Source organism: Betta splendens, chromosome 24, assembly GCF_900634795.4.
Source record: "Betta splendens chromosome 24, fBetSpl5.4, whole genome shotgun sequence".
In the NCBI taxonomy this organism is placed as follows: Eukaryota; Metazoa; Chordata; class Actinopteri; order Anabantiformes; family Osphronemidae; genus Betta; species Betta splendens.
The window spans coordinates 12,181,327-12,199,694 of record NC_040901.2 but is presented as its reverse complement, the minus strand read 5'-3'; the positions used below and the strand labels follow the sequence as shown (position 1 = coordinate 12,199,694).

Genomic DNA, 18,368 nt, shown 5'->3' with positions numbered 1-18,368 from the left:
AGAGGATTTATTTTCGTTGCATGCTGTTTCATCCTAGAGATCAGTCAGAACATCATTTATTACGTGATGCAGCATTAAAACTGAGTAAATGTTTTCCATCACACATGCACACCAGCTTAATTCCATTCCAACTTAGATCTTGTTTTAGAAGAAGAGACGAATCAAAAGATAGAAAACAGTAAAAATTATGAAATCAAGATTGAATATATCTGAAGAATTTGAGTCAAGTATAGTATTTACTGACGAATTGGCCTTACACTTTCACTGATGATAGTGATTAGGTTATCATTATTCTTTTAGTATAAACCACAACTTTATTTACATTCCCCCGTACTTGGCTGATTTTATTTAAACCTAAATAACCACAATACAGTAGCGTCTAATATATTTCAATTAACTTCTGGTTTGATCATGAACACGCTATTTCCAGCAGTCAGTGAAGGCATCTCTGCAGACTGGAGACACGCCCCTGCCTGCTGATGACCGAGTCCATTTCGCTACACATATCTCCTCTGCTATTGGTCAGCTGTTCAGTCGATGTGGCTCCAACGGCTTCTGATTGGCTCATGCCGGCGAAGAAGCATCTGCGGCTCGCGCTGTGCCAGCTGTCCGCGCGCACTCGGCTGGTGCTGGGCAACAGGGAGAGAGGGTCTCACAGAGGATCTGACAACGTCACGAGAAAAGGTAAGAACACATAAATAACTATCATAAAAATGAGATGTGCATTGTTTACTTTCTGACGTATTGAGCCCTTTAGTGGATATTATTGTCAATATTCTTTATTTCAATTGTTAAAATATTCACGTAAATGTACGTAAATGTAGTTTAACGTTGCTAAACGCGTCTTTCTTCCATCTCTTAACATCCACCACTTGCGATTTAGCATTAAGACTTAATGTCCGATCGTCACAGGTCATTTTGCTTTTTAGCATTTTCTGCGACCCGTTCGTTTGCATTTGAACAGCATTTAATTAAAGCAAACCTTTTCTTTCACATGAGGAGGGAGCGATGAATGACACGGTGTGTATTGTGCATAAATCGTCGTATGTTTGCAGCTAGCATCCCGTGTGTGTGTGTGTGTGTGTGTGTGTGTGTGTGTGTGTGTGTGTGTGTTGGGTATTTGCGGTGCCATCAGTGCAATAAGGCGGCGTTTAATGTGTGTCCGTGCACGGTTATGCAACGATAAGTAAGTCCGTTATTCGGTTATTCTCAATTGGACCGAATGTAATGAGTCACGGTGATGATGAAGAGGAGGGTCTGGATTCGTCATGCATACAAACGAGCCTGTTGTAGTGTGTGTGTGTGTGTGTGTGTGTGTGTGTGTGTGTGTGTGTGTGTGTGTGTGTGTGTGTGTGTGTGTGATCACGTTAGTACTGATTTGCGCTGAAGAGGTGGTTTCATCCCTTGTTTTCTGCCCCTTTCCTTTACTGGATTCTACTGGTTTCGTTTGCAGATGGGCTTCGGTTTGGGGCTCGGGGGGCTCCATGAATGTATTCATGAACTGCATATGTTAGTAAGGATCCTAATTAATAAATGTGCTAATATACATGATCTTACACATTACACATGCATGATTCTGGGCAATTTACACGTAGTTGAACCAAATTAAGTCACAAATAAACAAACCACAATCCTCATCTTAGCAAAACTGTAATCAGTAAATAATCAGTAATGCTTTGGGTTCTTCTGACCTTTCTGTGTGTTTGCACATCTCCCATGTATTTAACAGTTTCCTTCTCTCCAAACACAACATGCAACACAATATAATTGTGACTCTAAATTGCCGTTGGTGTGAATCTAAGTGTGAATGGATGTCAGTTTGTACTTGTGATGGACGAACAACCTGCCAAGAGACCGACTGTGCACAGGCCCTCAGACAATAATCAGACAATAGGTGCATATTTGTTAGCGCTCAGCAGCATCACCCAGGTTTGATACTTTTTATAATCTTTCCATAGTTATAGATTATGAATAATTGTGGTGTGGAGTTGACACTCTCGTCTGTAGGTGGCACAAGAGAAAAGGTGATAAAAGTGGACTAATCAAATATTGATAAAATGCTCTCATTTTACCAGTTTTCCATTCCTTCCTGTGGTTCAAAGACACGGCGAACAGGCTGATAAGAGTTGATGCAGAATCCTCACAGCGATGTCCCAGTTAGTTGTGTGTCTGCTGTTGTTATCATGTTAATGTGTGTAATTCACTAATGGCTTATTTGTCCATGAACCTGAAGAATCACCCACGACTCCTCTCACTCTGTGCCTGTTTGCCTTTAGTGTCTATTCTTATCACCAGCCGGTTATATATTTGTCCGATGCACGTTTGTTCTGGCTTTTTAAATAGCTCTGCTGTTCACACACACACACACACACACACACACACACACACACACACACACACACACACACACTACATCATCCCTCCGGTGGCGATTACGCTCCAGATCAAGCAGGAGTCAGCAGCTGTCTGCTCCTTTCTTCTCACTTACAGCATGCATGGATGTACACACACACACACACACACACACACACACACACGCCCCGTGTCACACATGTAGTCTGCACAGATGTCAGCAGCAACCGTTTCCAGTCTTAACTGACTCGCAGCACCTTTTTCTGAAAATAGACTTGACTTTCTCCACCACGGCCTGGAGGGTTTGTGGCTAAAGCTGGATTTCTTACCTCAGAACTAGGCTGTTGTTGTTTGCAGCAATCAGTGTCCTACAAACTGCTCCTCATTCTGCATTAGGAGCTTTGTTAGAATCTACAGGCAGAGGGTGTGTCTCTGCAGCACTGGGTTTAACTGTGTGTGAAGTTGTGTGTTTGGTACCTTAATATTGTCCATCTTTGTGCAGCTGGTGACAGAAACGATGGCCACTCTGTGTGTGTGTGTGTGTGTGTGTGTGTGTGTGTGTGTGTGTGTGTGTCTCTCTCTCTCTGTCTGTCTGTCTGTCTCTATGTCTCTGCCTGTGTCTGTGTTTCTGTCTGTCTGTCTGTTTGTTTGTCTGTCTGTGTGTGTGTGTGTGTGTGTGTGTGTGTGTGTGTGTGTGTGTGTGTGTGTGTGTGTGTGTGTCTGTCTGTCTGTCTGTCTGTCTGTCTGTCTGTCTGTGATGCTTGCTATGACACAGCAGAAAGCACAGGCTACTGTACAGTGACTCAGACTAAAATAGATCTGGGCTTGTCATTTTTCGGTCTTTGGAGCAGGATTTTTAGCTACACTTTGACAACCAGGTCCCTTTTATAGACGCCGTGAGATGTCTTGGTTTTGTGTCTGACTTCTGTCCTGGTCTCGTGTGGTGTGAACCCCAGTTGGTTGTGGTGTCTGGCTTTGGCCACTGCACTCACACCTTCACGTCTCATCTCGTCACTTCAGTGTCTGTTCACATGTGTTCCGTCTCACACGTTGTGTTGCATTTCCTCACGTGGCCACAAATCAGATTCACATTTCACTGATTGTGCTCCTGATGGCGTTTTAGCTCGTTTGTGTGTTTGGGTGCAGCCCCCCCCCCCACCACCACCACCACCACCACCACTTTGGCCATGTTTAGAGTGTTCACACTCATCATTCTTCTACATGTAAAGCAGATGAGTCCATTCAGAAGCTAAAGCATGTGTAGGTCTAACGTCCCAGACGTCGTCTACCTCTTTGGATCCATTTTCGCTCCCTCTGGTATTGGACCGATTTCACACTCTAAATCTTTTCTCTCCTCATTATTGCGTTCGCGTTCTCGCTCCTCTCCGTCCCTTCTCTGTTTTCCTCCATCCCTTGATGATCCTTTGTGACTGGGGGGCTATTGTGTTGCTCCATCAAACACATTGCATACAGCCATCCATGCAGAACACACACAGAGGGATTGTGTAGAAGCTCTCAGTTTACTACAGATACTGTATTAGAGTTGTAAATTATAGATTGTCATAGTCTGTGCTGACGCGCTTAATGGTCCACGGAGGTCTTCTGTAAAACTGAGTCTATATGTACCAGTCTGATATGAACCCACCCACTTAAAGAGTAATGCACCATTTAATCCATGTTCAATATGTTTATGTTTGTCCTGGTAGGACTATGGCAGCCAACATGGGGTCCATGCGTATCCTCATCAAGGGAGGGAAGGTCGTCAATGACGACTTCACCCAGGAAGCAGACGTCTACATTGAGAATGGCATCATTCAACAGGTAACGCTCATTTCACCTTCAAAATAAATGTTTTATGGCGTTATATTTAATGTTCATACTACAGTTCTCAGTGCTCAGACTCACTCTGCACATTCTGTGTCTAGTAGATCTCCAGCTGTTACTGACTCATTTGATAATAATAATCATAGAGAGGCCAAACTATTCTGTGAGCGACGGTGACCACTGTAATTAAGTTAATGTGGTCATGGAAATAAACACTGTTCCACTGTTTCAGTGTAGGAGCATTCACTTTCACTTTGCCTGTGTTTCCATCACATACAAGAAACCAACATTAATGCGTGATTTGTGTCTTTGTTACGTCTGTCAGGTTGGAAAAGAGCTGATGATACCAGGTGGGGCCAAGGTGATCGATGCCTCTGGAAAGCTGGTGCTGCCCGGCGGCATAGACACCAGTGTGCATCTGCAGCAGACGTTCATGAATGCCAGCATCCAGGAGGACTTCTACAGCGGAACCAAGGTACCACACAAACATGGCTGAGTCAGCATGCCTGTGAATAAACACATCTAGAAGCTAGACACAGCTGTCAGACGCACACATGCCGGCGCTCTGTCACGTCTGTATTCATATATTCAGCTTCATACTTTCATCAGGAGGAATGGCCACACGTGTTCTCACACGGGTCCTGTAGGAAACAAAGCCAAACAGCTGACACACGTTTCAGGTCGGAGACAAAGTTCTCCTTTTACACACACACATTTGTCGCCACCCGGGGTTTATTTCTTCATTATAGCTGTGGATGGTTATGGATGCCCTGCATATTTCTGAGTAATCCCCTGATACTTGGGACAGACAGGATGATTCATAATTAAGGAGCCTAAGAATTCATTTGTACATTGTATTTGTTGCCTGCAGCTGGTGGAGGACGCTGCTTTTATTGTTGCCTGGCACTAATGTAAAAAGGTGGAGCCGGCTCCTACACATAATGAAAGAGGAGAGCAAACAAATCCATCCTGTAGCCTTTATGTCCTGTGAAGTGAGGCTTATGTAAAATGCTCATATTCTTAAAAATACTGTATTTATCAAGTAATTATCAGTTACCATCATTACGCATCCAAGTGCCCAGTCACATACAGTTAATGTTCAGTGTAATGAAGGTACTACAGCGCCAGTCTTCACAACGACGATACAAAGGTGCTGATATAAACAGAAGATACCAGTCAGTGATGAGACCATTCCTGTTGTTTCTTCCACTTCTGAAGACCTGCATTCATTTATGCTCCGGAACACGATGTGTGTTTTTGGAACAGTCTTTGCTAAGATATGTCTCTGTGTCTTAGTGAAATGAGGCCTGGCTGTCGTGGAATGTGGGGGGATTGAATCCTTCTGTGTTCCAGCTTTACCCCAGAACCCCCCCCCCCCCCCCCCCCCCCCCCCCCCCCCCCCCACACAGTCGCCAACCTCCCACCCACTGACCCTGCTGCCATGGCAACCAACCCCCACTCAACCGACTGGTAGTACTGCGTGGTCCCTATGGTGACTGGGTTACCATGGTAACCTCTCATGGGCCATTGTGATCAAGCCTGAAACAATTTTCCCTCCACATCCTCTTCCCTCCCTCCTGTCGTTTAGTCTCCGGCCTTCCTTCCTTCTTCCTCTCTTTTTGCATCTCCTTCTCCTCCTGTCTCACACTCTGAGTCCAGCCTCAGTCACATTTCATTTGATTTAAAGAGTCTGCAATAGGAATAACTGCACATTTTGGAACTTTGTTTTAGATTAGTTCAGCCAAAACTTCTGGCTTTGTACTCATTAATACAAAACAAGTAAAAGAATGTTGAATATACAAAATAATTAAAAATTATAATGAGCAGACGGTGGTCAGAGAGCTGTAGCTGTGGAGCTGTAACTGTGGAGCTGTAGCTGTGGAGCTGTGGAGCTGTAGCTGTGGAGCTGTGGAGCTGTAGCTGTGGAGCTGTAGCTGTGGAGCTGTAGCTGTGGAGCTGTAGCTGTGGCTGTGGAGCTGTAGCTGTGGAGCTGTGGAGCTGTAGCTGTGGAGCTGTAGCTGTGGAGCTGTAGCTGTGGAGCTGTAGCTGTGGCTGTGGAGCTGTAGCTGTGGAGCTGTGGAGCTGTAGCTGTGGAGCTGTAGCTGTGGCTGTGGAGCTGTGGAGCTGTAGCCGTGTATAGTGATGACACTGGCCTGACACAGAGCAGAACATTTCCCTGCACAGATCGTCTCAATGTCTTCAAGTCACACGCGGCGAGAGACGAGGAGCATCCAGGATGAGAGGAGGTGATCAGCTGTAGCGTGAGGCGTGAGTGCTGCTGATAGAGGCCGATCAGAGTCTGACAGCGCGTCTCCTCGTCCTCTCAGATCAACCAGGCCTCACGCCGTCGTACCGCTCGCCGTAGCAGCACGTTTCCTGCCTTCTGTGTGCTGCGTCTGTGGGGTTTGTTTGATCGTTTGAGCAGTGACTCGTCTGGTGGCGTCTCTGTGTCTGTCTTACTTTCTCGTCAGGGATTATCTCAGTAGGGGCCGAGGGGCTTTAACTGATGTCAGACACTGTTCAGGGTTTGTATGTCACCAGCTGCTGTCAATGATCAGTAATATTGTTTGTTGACGAACCGCTTCATGTACAGTGGAGATTCTAATGCTGTGGTGTGTTATGACATCACTGGGTGGATGGAGGTGAGAGCTCAACCCACAGTGACATGCAGTGACGTATGTGTAAAATCTAACATTTAACAAAACCATATAAAGGATGATATTTATAAATGTTTACTTACAGACTGTATAGCATGTTCTACATGTTTCATTCTTCCTGCATCGTACTGGCAGTCATCATCTATTACGGCCACAGACAGTTTAAATCCCTCGTGTGTGGGTCTGTGTCCCCTGATCCCTAAGTCACTCAAACACTCCCTGACAGTGATCAATGACTCTGTGCTCATGCACACACATATGCAAAGGCATCAGATGCTGACGCTGCATATGATTCAGGCTGGTTACTATGGTAACGATTGTCCTCTGGTGGGTTACCGGAGTTTTGACTCAGGAACAGACTGCAGCATGTCTGGAGCCTGGAGGAACATGTGATCAAACACACTTCATTCTTTAAATGACTGAGGACATTGATTGGACTGAGCTGGAGACGAGTTAGAGTCAGGGCTTATTCTGAGAGATCTGTGTTGTCATTTAATGAAGGATTATTGGATTCTTATAGTTGTGTCCATGTTTGGCCTTTTTAAGCAATAATGACTGCCAGCGCAGGTTTGGATGTAGTGATACGGAGGCGGAGGGGGGCGGGGACACGAGACGGCATGGCTGAGCAGTAACCGTTGTCATGGCGACGCAGCCGTGCATTTATCATGCAGGCAACAAGTCACTGCAAAATGCTAGTGTCACCGTTGTGCTTCTCAGCCTGTTCTCCTCCATCTGAAATTAAAAATGTGAATTAAATCCAGATGTGCAGCAGGGAAGGAGGAACACACCAGGATGACTGTGCTTCATAAATAAATAGCTGACTCAGTCTTTCTGCCTCAGTCGTGTCCAATAAAATCAGTTTATACAACTTGTAATTAACCCGTCTGATGATGAGAGCGGAGTTCACAGGAGTTTCTGCTCAGTGTCACCAGAACAAAGCGAGTGCTGTGCTGTACAGTGGAACCCTTGTTGTGTAATCACGCTGCCTTTTCTCCTCCTCTGCTTCACATTTTGCCTCTCACCTCATCACTTCTCGCCCTCTCGCCCCCCCCCAGGCCGCTCTGATGGGTGGTACCACCATGGTGATGGGCCTGGTTCTGCCCGAACAACACTGCTCTCTGCTGGACGCCTACGAGAAGTGCCGAGCTCTGGCCGACGCCAAAGTGTGCTGCGACTACGCGCTGCATGTGGGGGTGACCTGGTGGGGGCCGAAGGTAACGTACGGGCACAGAGGGGGAGCGTGGAGCGATCTAGAAGCACCCATCTACCTGTTAGGAGCAGTGCATGCTGATCGTTTTTATACATGGGTGAAATATGACCCAGATTAAACCTTACACGAAGTAGGTTAACACAAATGTTCAGTGGGCACATTAGACAGACTCTATGAGTCACTGCTCCTCATTCAGCCTTTGGCCTTAATGTCTGAGCTATATGGCCTGTGTGTGTGATGCTTCTAAAGCCAGATGGTACAACACAGCATGCAGCCAAACAGCCTGGAAGGAAGCAGTCAGTTAGTTCCCTTTATTATTAATAAAGGGCAATGGGAAATAACTGTGTGCTAAATTAACAAACCACAGTACAAGACAAATGCACTGAAATCAATCGTGTTGTGAATAGAAGCACGTTTTATTTTTAAAACCTCTAGTTACAACATGTTGCCGTGTACAGACGATATTGTTTCATCCATTCTTAAATTGATTTTTCAGTTTGCAAACACCTCAGAGTCTGTGATAGTCACCCATCTGTGTGCACTGTGATCTCATCTTAGAGGCGTCCCAGGCTCATTTCATGCCCCATAAAGCAAACACACACACACACACACACACACACACACACACACACACACACCACCCAGCAGTGGCTCAGAGCGTTAACCTCCAGCCTTTACCTCATGGACAGGTGCGTAGTGAGATGGAGACGCTGGTGAGGGAGCATGGAGTGAACTCCTTCCAGATGTTCATGGCCTACAAAGACATGATGATGCTGAGGGATTCCGAACTCTACCAGTCCCTGCAGACCTGTAAGGACATCGGCGCCATTGCACGTGTTCATGCAGAGAATGGAGAGCTGGTGGCAGAGGTGCACAAACTACCATCATGATTCAAACCCTGGAGGAAGTCTTATATACTGAGTGTTTGCTGACCTGTACCTGTGGTGTTAGGGTGCCAAAGAGGCTCTGGATCTGGGCATCAGTGGACCGGAGGGGATCGAGATCAGTCGACCAGAGGAGGTAGGTCAAGCGAGGCTTGTGTGTATTTTCACAAAAACAATATTAACATTCAGACGATATTAGTTGTTTTTCATGATTCTATCTCTGTCTTTTGTCCACAGCTGGAGTCTGAGGCTACTCACAGGGCCGTGACCATTGCCAACAGGGTAAACGCCTTCAGTGCTGGAGTTTAATATCCTGCTTGTACAGTTTGCAGCTCTTCTGTTTTATTGCTGAATTAATGAATCCTCTTGTGATTGCAGGCCCGTTGCCCGATCTATCTGGTCAACGTGTCCAGTATTCCTGCTGGAGACATGGTCGCCGCTGCCAAGATGCAAGGTTAGATGCAATAGACGATACATGCAGCACGGAGAGTCCTGCTCCAGTCACGGAAGACAAACAAGAGATGCTTTGTTTCTGTGCCGTGTCTGTGCAGGTAAGGTGGTCCATGCAGAGACCACCGTGGCTCATGCAGTGCTTAGTGGGATGCAGTATTACCACCAGGAATGGGCCCATGCCGCCGCCCACGTCATCGTCCCCCCTCTGCGCCTGGACCCCAACACGCCCAGCTACATCATGGGCCTGCTGGGAAGGTATGGATCACACACACATCACTTTTATCACAGACTCGGGGGAGGATGAGGTCAACGTGTACCTCCTGTCTCCAGTGACACGCTGAGTGTTGTGGCCTCGGAGCATCGTCCGTTCAGTACCAAGCAGCGAGCTCTGGGCAAAGAGGACTTCACCAAGATCCCCCATGGAGTAGCTGGAGTCCAGGACAGGATGAGCGTCATCTGGGAGAGGGGAGTGGTGAGTGACACACACTGACACACACCTTCAGGAAATCTGACAGGAACAGATTCTAAAAAACACCAGGTTCAGCTCAGATCCAAACTCTAATAGACACTAGACAGAAATGTTTACAACAGTTCACAAGGTCACACAAATGACTGTGCATTTTATTTGAATTGATTGCGATGCATTGACCGTGTTTTGAATGCATTTACACCTGCAGGTCACAGGAAAGATGGATGAGAATCGTTTTGTGGCAGTGACAAGTTCTAATGCTGCAAAGATCTACAATTTGTACCCACGCAAAGGTCGTATTATACCTGGTGCTGATGCTGACGTGGTGGTCTGGGATCCAGATGCAACCAGGTACATAGAGCTGGACTCAGCACAGACACAAATGACTCATTGAGATCACACTCAGCGGTGTTGTCTCTGCAGGACCATCTCCGTGACCACTCAGGTGCAGGGCGGAGACTTCAATCTGTACGAGGGGATGCGCTGCCACGGCGTTCCTCTGGTCATCATCAGCCGAGGGCGCCTGGTGTGTGAGAACGGTGTGTTCATGTGTGCCGAGGGTTCTGGAAAGTTCTACCCACAGCGCACGTTCCCCGACTTCCTCTACAAGAAAATGGTGCAGAGAGAAAAGGTACATTCACACGTTCTCACCTCATGTATATAAATGTGAATGCTGAGTCGGCTGACAGCTAGCTTAGTGCGAACACACCCGTCAACCTGTGTCCAGCTCCACCGATGTGACACCGTTTATAAAGGGTTTAATGCTCACGCTGACGCTGGCTTTCTGCTGCTGCTGTGGACGGCAGACGCTTCCTCCATCGCAGCCTCTGAGTGGTTCTGCTGTGTTTTAGGCAAATGTATAATGTCTGCACTGCTATTACGGCATCATGTGTTTGATTGGTCTGTCAAGTCTCATGTTTCTTATAGTAGCCTCAGCTCCATTCACATGTTTGATCTTTTTTTTTAGACCCAAGCCTATAAAAGTGTTGTCAGGGACCCGTACTCTGGTGACGTGGCCAAGGTGGCAAACACTCTGAAGAAGGAGCTCGGCTTGGGCCCAATAGATGGAGAATCTGCAAACAAACCCTGTAATCGAGCCCACCAGGGAGTCCGGGACCTCCATGAGTCGTCCTTTAGCCTTTCAGGTAGGCCAGAACCAAACGCTGCAGATATTCATGGGAAACCACTTTCCACTGAAATGAATTCAACTGCTTCTGTGCGTTTGATCTCAGGTTCTCAGGTCGATGACCACATTCCGAAGAGGTCTTCGGCTCGAATCCTGGCTCCTCCTGGCGGTCGATCCAGTGGTATTTGGTAAATGGTGATGCTGGAGCTTCAGACATCCGAGCCGTCGTGTTTTACATAAAAAACTGCACTGATTTTCAATCACAGGATTAAAGTTAAGAAGGGAAAATCAATTGATGTGTCTGTGATTGGTGACCAAGAACCTGAAAGATTTGCTAAAGTGACAAATCTAATTTGTGTCCTAATTGGAGTGACTGACCTGATTAATTAGAGTGAAGGGCTATCTATGAATTGAATATTTCGTGCTAAATCCAAGCTAACAGTAATAATGTGGCTGACGTCTCCTCACCCTGCCTCATCTCGCTCTTGTCCTGTGAAGAAACAAACTAAACAAGCTGTGAAAAATCAAAACCAGTACAGTTTTTGATGGTTTGATGTCGACTGAATTATTTAAAAGAGTAAAACTGGTTTCAGTAACGTATCTATTACACCCTGTTACACACAAGCATACAGTGCACTGTAGAAAAGCATAGCTTTAGACTCATATGAAGATGTGTGTGATTACTGCTCCCCCTGCGCTCAGCTTCCTGCTGAACCGTGGGCCGCCCTAACAGTGTTTTTCTTTCCGACGGGCGATCTGTGCTGTGTGGTGATGAAATCCAACTGCGTCAAACACTGTGTGAACTTACAGCTACACGCTCTGAAGAGACTCTAATGTCACCACATCCCTCTTTATACTTTCACTGCCTCTGACTAAAACACACGGTCCACAGACATCCCAGCTCTCACAACGACGCAGGATGTTTAGGCTGATCCTGGGAGTTTACAGCCAGTGATCTAAGGCTTTAACTGACACCGGGACCGGGTCCACAGCAGTTCATTTTAGCAGGTATTCAAGGTACTTTGGAAAGTGGAGACGTTTAATTATGTGTAAAGGTCATAAATGAGCTGAGAGGAATCATCTACACGTCAGAATCTCGGTGTTGTATTTGACATCAAAAACATGTGGTGCAGTTCCCTCCCGTGCCTCTGAGAGATCACCTCTGATGGAAAACCAGAGATGTTGGACTGTTGAAACACCCAGGCCTCGTTTATCAACTAATTAGACGTACAGTGTTCTACTATCCCATGGGGAGCAACACTAGCAGTGTTTTAGCTTGTCTCTGGTCTTCGTCTACTTCCTAAGCTCGGTCCACGGATTCCCTCTGAGGATGGAAGTTTATAACGCAGGCCACAAATAAATTGACTGAAATTGAATTCATTTTCAAATGACTGCTGTAGGTTTTAGCAAATTTGATCAGAGACTGATATTATCCATGTCAGAATTTTTGGGATAAATATTAATATAAAATCTTTCCCCTCTTGATTGGCTGACATGAATAATAATATTAGATTTAGATTTAGTATTAAAAACATTGTTTTTGCTGTTTGTGTCAACACATAGTTGATAAATGAGGACAGGGACCTTGTACAGAGTGGTTTCAGTAGCTTCACTTTCAGCATCTCTGTGTTTTGACAGTAAATGTCCAGTTGTTGTGAAAATGTAATGGGATGGTTCTAAGAGCAGTGTGTCTGCAGGAAGATTGAGCTGCACAGACTGATGAAAACCACTGACCCTCGCACCTCATGACGATGTCTTATCCCTGCTTACGAGTGTTATATTTATACATGATCACATCTTGTCTGTGTACTATATATTTAGGATGTTTGTTCTGTTTTTGTTGGGAGAATAAATGTGCCAATGTGAATTTGCCCTCCACACCGACACCCTGCATGAAGAGCACCACATGGAGACCGGGGAGCAAAGTCTCCCCTGAACGCCACAGGTTCACAACAACTGGTGCTGTTTTTTTAAGATTACCTACAACGTTCTTTTATTATTGGATGGTTTTGTTGTTCGACGGCACTGTGGCTGGTCAGTGGCTGTGTGTGTTTGTAGATTCTTGTTGTGCTGGACAGTGAACCTGTTGACTCAGTAAGTGGCTGCTTGTTTCTTACCACAAAAGTAACAACAATGAATAAATGAAAAATAAACAAACCTCGTGACGTCATGTGTTGTTTTTAAAATGCCACAATTTTAATTTATGAAAAATGTTTTTGATACAACAGAGTTCAGTCACCAAAATTATATTTGTACTTTGATTAACAGTGAATCAATGTGTGTATGTAGATGAGTCAACTAATCGCACAGGACGCGCTCGTGCTCAGTGGCCGACGTCGTCCCCATCATGGCTGCCCGGTGGGGACCAGTTTCTTTTAAAGTGATGGGGCGATCCCGAAACTGGCCTGCGCATGCTCACTGCGGGGGGCTTAGGTCGGCGCAGGCTCGCGCAGCTCGCTGAGGCACCAGTCGGGGCGATAGCAACGGAAAGCTTCTCCTCATTAGATACAACGCGGCAGCGGAGAGAGAGAGTCTGAGCACTTCGGTGAGTGAAATAAACTCCAGCTAACTCGCAACGTGCATCTACACTAACACAATTACGTTTTATTTCATTTCTACTTTGATTTATTGGGAGTTGAAACGTCCCATGGCTGTACTGGTAACGTGCGTGTGTATTATTGGAAAGGCCTCCAGAGGGGGGTAACGCTAGCCTCCAAAAGTCCCGTTTTCACCGCACCCGCGGCGGGTTACGGGTCGCTCGCGTCGCCGCCATCATTTTAAATGACCTGGAAAAGCTCTCACTTCAACAACGCCAGACAAACGGCAGCGGAGCTCGACAGGCGCAGTTAGCAGCGTTAGCTCGCAGCTAGTCGCGCGCTGGAGGCTGCGACACGTTCACGTCAGCTGTCAAAACACCAGGCGGCGCGGAACCGAGCGGCACCGGGCCGCGTAGTTCACGTAGTACATGTGTAAGGACCTGGTACCAGTACCACATCACCACACAAATGAGCACAACGAACAATACGTTCCAATCTAACTGTTATATTTGTTTGACTTAACATCTGCTACGACATCAATAAATAGATAAAACGTGCTAAGCGTCTATATTTATTAAAGCGCTCTACTTAGAGGGGATTCGAGGTATGGGGAGTATTGTAACGTCAACATTCTCCAACAATTACAACATTGTCTGGAAATAAAACCAAATAAATTATTTGACAACCTCACAGAACTGCTGCATTTCAGGCAGATTTTGATTTTAGTTTTGGAACGTTCACTTCAGTAATTGCTATTTTCTATTTCATCCAACCAAGAGAACAATTGGTAAATAACATAATAAATAAATTAGATCATAATAATAACATTGTATTAATAATAAAAAATATCCGCGACCCGGCCCCGGATAAGCGGATGAAAATGGATGGATGGATGGATAAAATAATTCTTAGTTGCAGCCTAAGTATTGTGGTTGAAATTAGATATTAGGTATAATTCTCACAGACTGTTTTATATTCTAGTCATCTCTGTACTACTAGTACTACATTTTCTTAATTTTTATTACATTATATATTAAATTGTTGTTGTGCTACTTCAAGGTGGGATTTAATAGACATGGTACAAAATAAACTCTGTGCTGTGATTGACGTAAATGTCTGATTCACCAGAGACAAGCAAATGACCACGTCTTCCTGGTGGACTATGTGAAGCCATCCACACAGGAAGTCATTGTTTGGAACAACATCCTCTGTGGTGTTTATTGTGGAACAGTCAGTTTACAGGAAATGCTTTGCTATTGTTTGTCATTCCAAAGCGTTTGTGATGAATCGTAGCTGTATTCACATTAATGCCTGTCGGGATATAACTGCCTGTGTGACCTGTGATGGGTTACAGCATGTTGAACCTGGGCTAAAAGGATTAACACAGGCAGAGATTAGTTACTTAGTGAGTGTAATACTCACTGGCTGCTAGTTTCTGTAGTGGCTGTTAGTGTCCCTGTGGAGATGCTCTTAAATTACAATAGGAATTATTATGCTTCTAAGCAAAGTACGAAGAAACCCCTCAGTAACAACGATTATGTGTGAAGCACATTATAAACAGTGGCAGCATTCATATTCCCCAGCATTGTTGATTTCCCTCTACAGGTCTTTCTCTGACGTGGTCCAGCACAAACTGATTTGAGAAGTTTACGCTAAACAAATATCCAGCACAGGTGAGCAAGCAGATCTCACATATTAGACTCATTATACTTGATGCCCTGCTTCTACGTTTTGCATAGCTTTGCATAAATACTGACATTACATTGCTGTAAGAGTTTTACTTACAGTAAAGTAGTAGGAGGAGAAGTAGCTTGGAGCTATGGTTGTAAAGCTTATACATGTATTTTACACTGTTACTGACATAAATTTGTTGACTAGAGATATTGTATATGTGGATATTTGTGGAGCAGGAGGGCAGGATGGCGGTGAATGTCTACTCCACCTCTATGACCATAGAGAACCTGAGTCGTCATGACATGTTGGCTTGGGTCAACGACTCTTTACAACTCACCTACACAAAGATCGAGCAGCTCTGTACAGGTGAACACACTGAGTCTACTGAAAATGTAGCTGGAAACGAAGTGCTGAAGAAGTAAATGTCTGTGGTGTTTTCGTAGGTGCTGCCTACTGCCAGTTCATGGACATGCTGTTTCCAGGCTGCATATTGTTGAAGAAAGTCAAGTTTAATGCAAAATTGGAGCATGAATATATTCACAATTTCAAGGTCTTACAGGCTGCGTTCAAGAGAATGAATGTGGATAAGGTGAGGACAAGCACACACTTTGGAATCAGTTTGATTTAATAAGATTCAAATCTAGAAATTACTGGGCCAAGATCACACCAAGATTCTCTTTCTCTGTTCTTCCAGATAATTTCTGTGGAGAGGTTGGTGAAGGGGAAGTTTCAGGACAACTTTGAGTTCCTTCAGTGGTTTAAGAAGTTTTTTGATGCCAACTATGACGGGAAGGAATACGACCCTCTACTGATGCGGCAGGGCCAGGAGGGAACGCCGCCTCCGCCAAACCCAGGTACAACAGGCTCAGTCAACCCTAAAGACTAAATCTAAACACCCTCCCCTTCTCATGCAACCACATTCCCACCTCTAACCCAGGTGAATCCATTCATCACAAATGTGAAAGGCCTGTTTGCTCAGGTAGCATCTGCTGTGACTTTCAGTTTTGATTGTGAGCCGCATTAAAAACAAGGATGCACTGTTGTTGACATCCCACGTCTGAATGGTTTGTGTGTTGTCTTTCAGGTCCCATGAGAACATCTCCCACAGGGCTGAAGGCTGTCCCCACTCCACAGAGGCAAATCAGCGCTCCTACGACCCGTAGGAACAATCCTGTGACCCGTAATGGGGGAGACACTGAGCTCATGGAGCTCAATCAGCAGGTACTGCTGCTCTCGCTGCTCTGAGCTGCTGAGACTTGGCTGTTCCTCTGTGACAACCATTTAATAGTGAGAGACGTTTTTGGCACCATTAACCTCATGGAGTGAATGTCACATGGGTCCAGCTTGAACAGACCAAGCTTCTCAATGTGTTTTAGCTGTGCTCATTTTTTTCTGACCTTCTCCTTAATCATGTTTTCTGTCTGTTTGTGCGTGCAGCTTCTGGATCTGAAAATGACTATAGACGGACTGGAGAAGGAAAGGGACTTCTACTTTGGGAAGCTGAGGGACATTGAACTCATATGCCAGGAAAATGAAAATGACAACAGCCCAGTCGTCAGCAAAATCATAGATATACTGTACGCTACAGAGGTAAATGTGATCACAGCACTCACATGTCAAACACAAGCACGGTTTCATTATCTTATGCAAAGCCAGGAGGAACACACAGACACAGCCTGGTAAATGTCACTTATCTCTGTCCACCGTATCTGGAACAGTAAAGTGTCATCAGTGTGTCTCTATGCAAATCCTAATCTATTGTTTGATCTAACGCAGAGCTTTGCGTCATTTGTGAACTGCAGTCCACTGAGACTGAAGAAGATAAAGTTTGTGACCCGGGTTTTCTCTTTCAGGAGGGATTTGCGCCACCAGAAGATGAAGACATCGATGAAGCACAGGGAGATCAGGACGAGACCTGAACTCATCCTTTTTCTTTTTATTTCCATCAGTTTCTTCCTCTCCCATTACTCACCTTTTAACCTGATTGTTATTCTTTCCCCTCTTTCTTCCCATTTATTTTACTTTTTACAATCTACCCTGACTTTTCCCATCTTGTCTGTGGCTGTCCATAGTCATAACATCATTGCACAGCCTAGCTTCCCAGACTCTGGCTAGCAGGAGACACTTACCATGGACTGGACTACAGCCCAGCTGCTTGGCTTGGGTTACTTATTCTAGCCTGAACGGACAGCTGCAGCTCAGGGTGAGCTCAGTGTGCTGGTCTGCCACAAATTTAAGGATGCCAACACTGAGATAACAGTGATAGTGATGAGCAATGCTATCCACCAGTCAGTACTCACACTCATTCAGACCCCCACCAGCATCAGGGTTCACTTCACAGTTCAAAGATACTCTGGCTGGAACATTCACATGGTGAGATTTTAAATGTTTGTGACAGAGTCCTGCATGTGCATACATTTGATGTATGCATTTTAGGAAACATGAACATAGACATTTGATGGTCCACAGACATATCACAGGCTTTGAAGTGCTCATGCTCATGCGTTAAAAGTCCTCATTCAGATCATTCCAAAGTAAAAACGCGTCACAGGATACATTATCATTCATCAGATTGTTCCACTGGGGAGGTTTGCTTTTTGTCCAGACAGCTTGTTTATGAGACAGCATGGTGTATTTATATTTTTTTAATTTATTTATTTCTTATTAATCTGCTCTGTTCTGGGAAAAATAAGTTTTAGACTTGGTGAAAACAAAGAACTTGCACTAAATGTAGCAAAACAAACTGAATTGATCCAGATGCCAACGTGCAGTGACTGGTTTCTGCCAGGAAGACACAGGAAGATGCAATTTTATATTTTGTAAATTTGTTTTAAAGAGGTTGTTTTTATTGACATTGAATTCCTCAAAGGCCGAGTCAGAGGCGTCAGTGTGAAACTATTTCTTCGACAAAATTCTATGAATGAAAAAACATATAATGTTAGATGAAACTAAACACTAACGTTGGACTGTGAGTTGAGTTGGACATTTTAGCTGCTATTCTTACTCTTCTGTTGCCGTATTTTATTGACTTCTGTTGCATAGCGTTAAAACGCCACAGCTGCCAAGGAGCTATAGGCTTGTTTCATGACACGAAAATCACCTGAAGGTCACTTCAGCTATGTGGTAAACTTAGTTACTGCTGGAATGAAATAAAGCTCTGCGGTACCAAGCGTTGTCCTTGT

At 45.1% G+C, this 18,368-nt stretch overlaps 2 protein-coding genes across 2 annotated transcripts; both read left to right on the top strand.

Annotated features, from left to right (window-relative positions):
- Positions 1-527: 527 nt before the first annotated feature.
- Positions 528-13,132, top strand: LOC114849222 (dihydropyrimidinase-related protein 5-like). Its single transcript, XM_029140417.3, has 14 exons — positions 528-684; positions 4,059-4,173; positions 4,502-4,651; positions 7,889-8,047; positions 8,733-8,912; positions 8,995-9,063; positions 9,165-9,209; positions 9,306-9,381; positions 9,479-9,635; positions 9,711-9,852; positions 10,058-10,200; positions 10,273-10,480; positions 10,817-10,994; positions 11,082-13,132. Exons 2-14 carry the CDS (start codon positions 4,063-4,065, stop codon positions 11,165-11,167), a joined length of 1,704 nt encoding a protein of 567 aa, XP_028996250.1. The 5' UTR covers positions 528-684; positions 4,059-4,062; the 3' UTR covers positions 11,168-13,132.
- Positions 13,133-13,371: 239 nt separating this feature from the next.
- On the top strand, positions 13,372-18,356 carry LOC114849834 (microtubule-associated protein RP/EB family member 3-like). The gene is made up of 8 exons (XM_029141577.3): positions 13,372-13,520; positions 15,118-15,185; positions 15,423-15,552; positions 15,630-15,775; positions 15,881-16,040; positions 16,271-16,407; positions 16,624-16,776; positions 17,040-18,356. The coding sequence occupies exons 3-8, from the start codon at positions 15,432-15,434 to the stop codon at positions 17,103-17,105; spliced, it is 783 nt and encodes a 260-aa protein (XP_028997410.1). The 5' UTR covers positions 13,372-13,520; positions 15,118-15,185; positions 15,423-15,431; the 3' UTR covers positions 17,106-18,356.
- Positions 18,357-18,368: the final 12 nt, after the last annotated feature.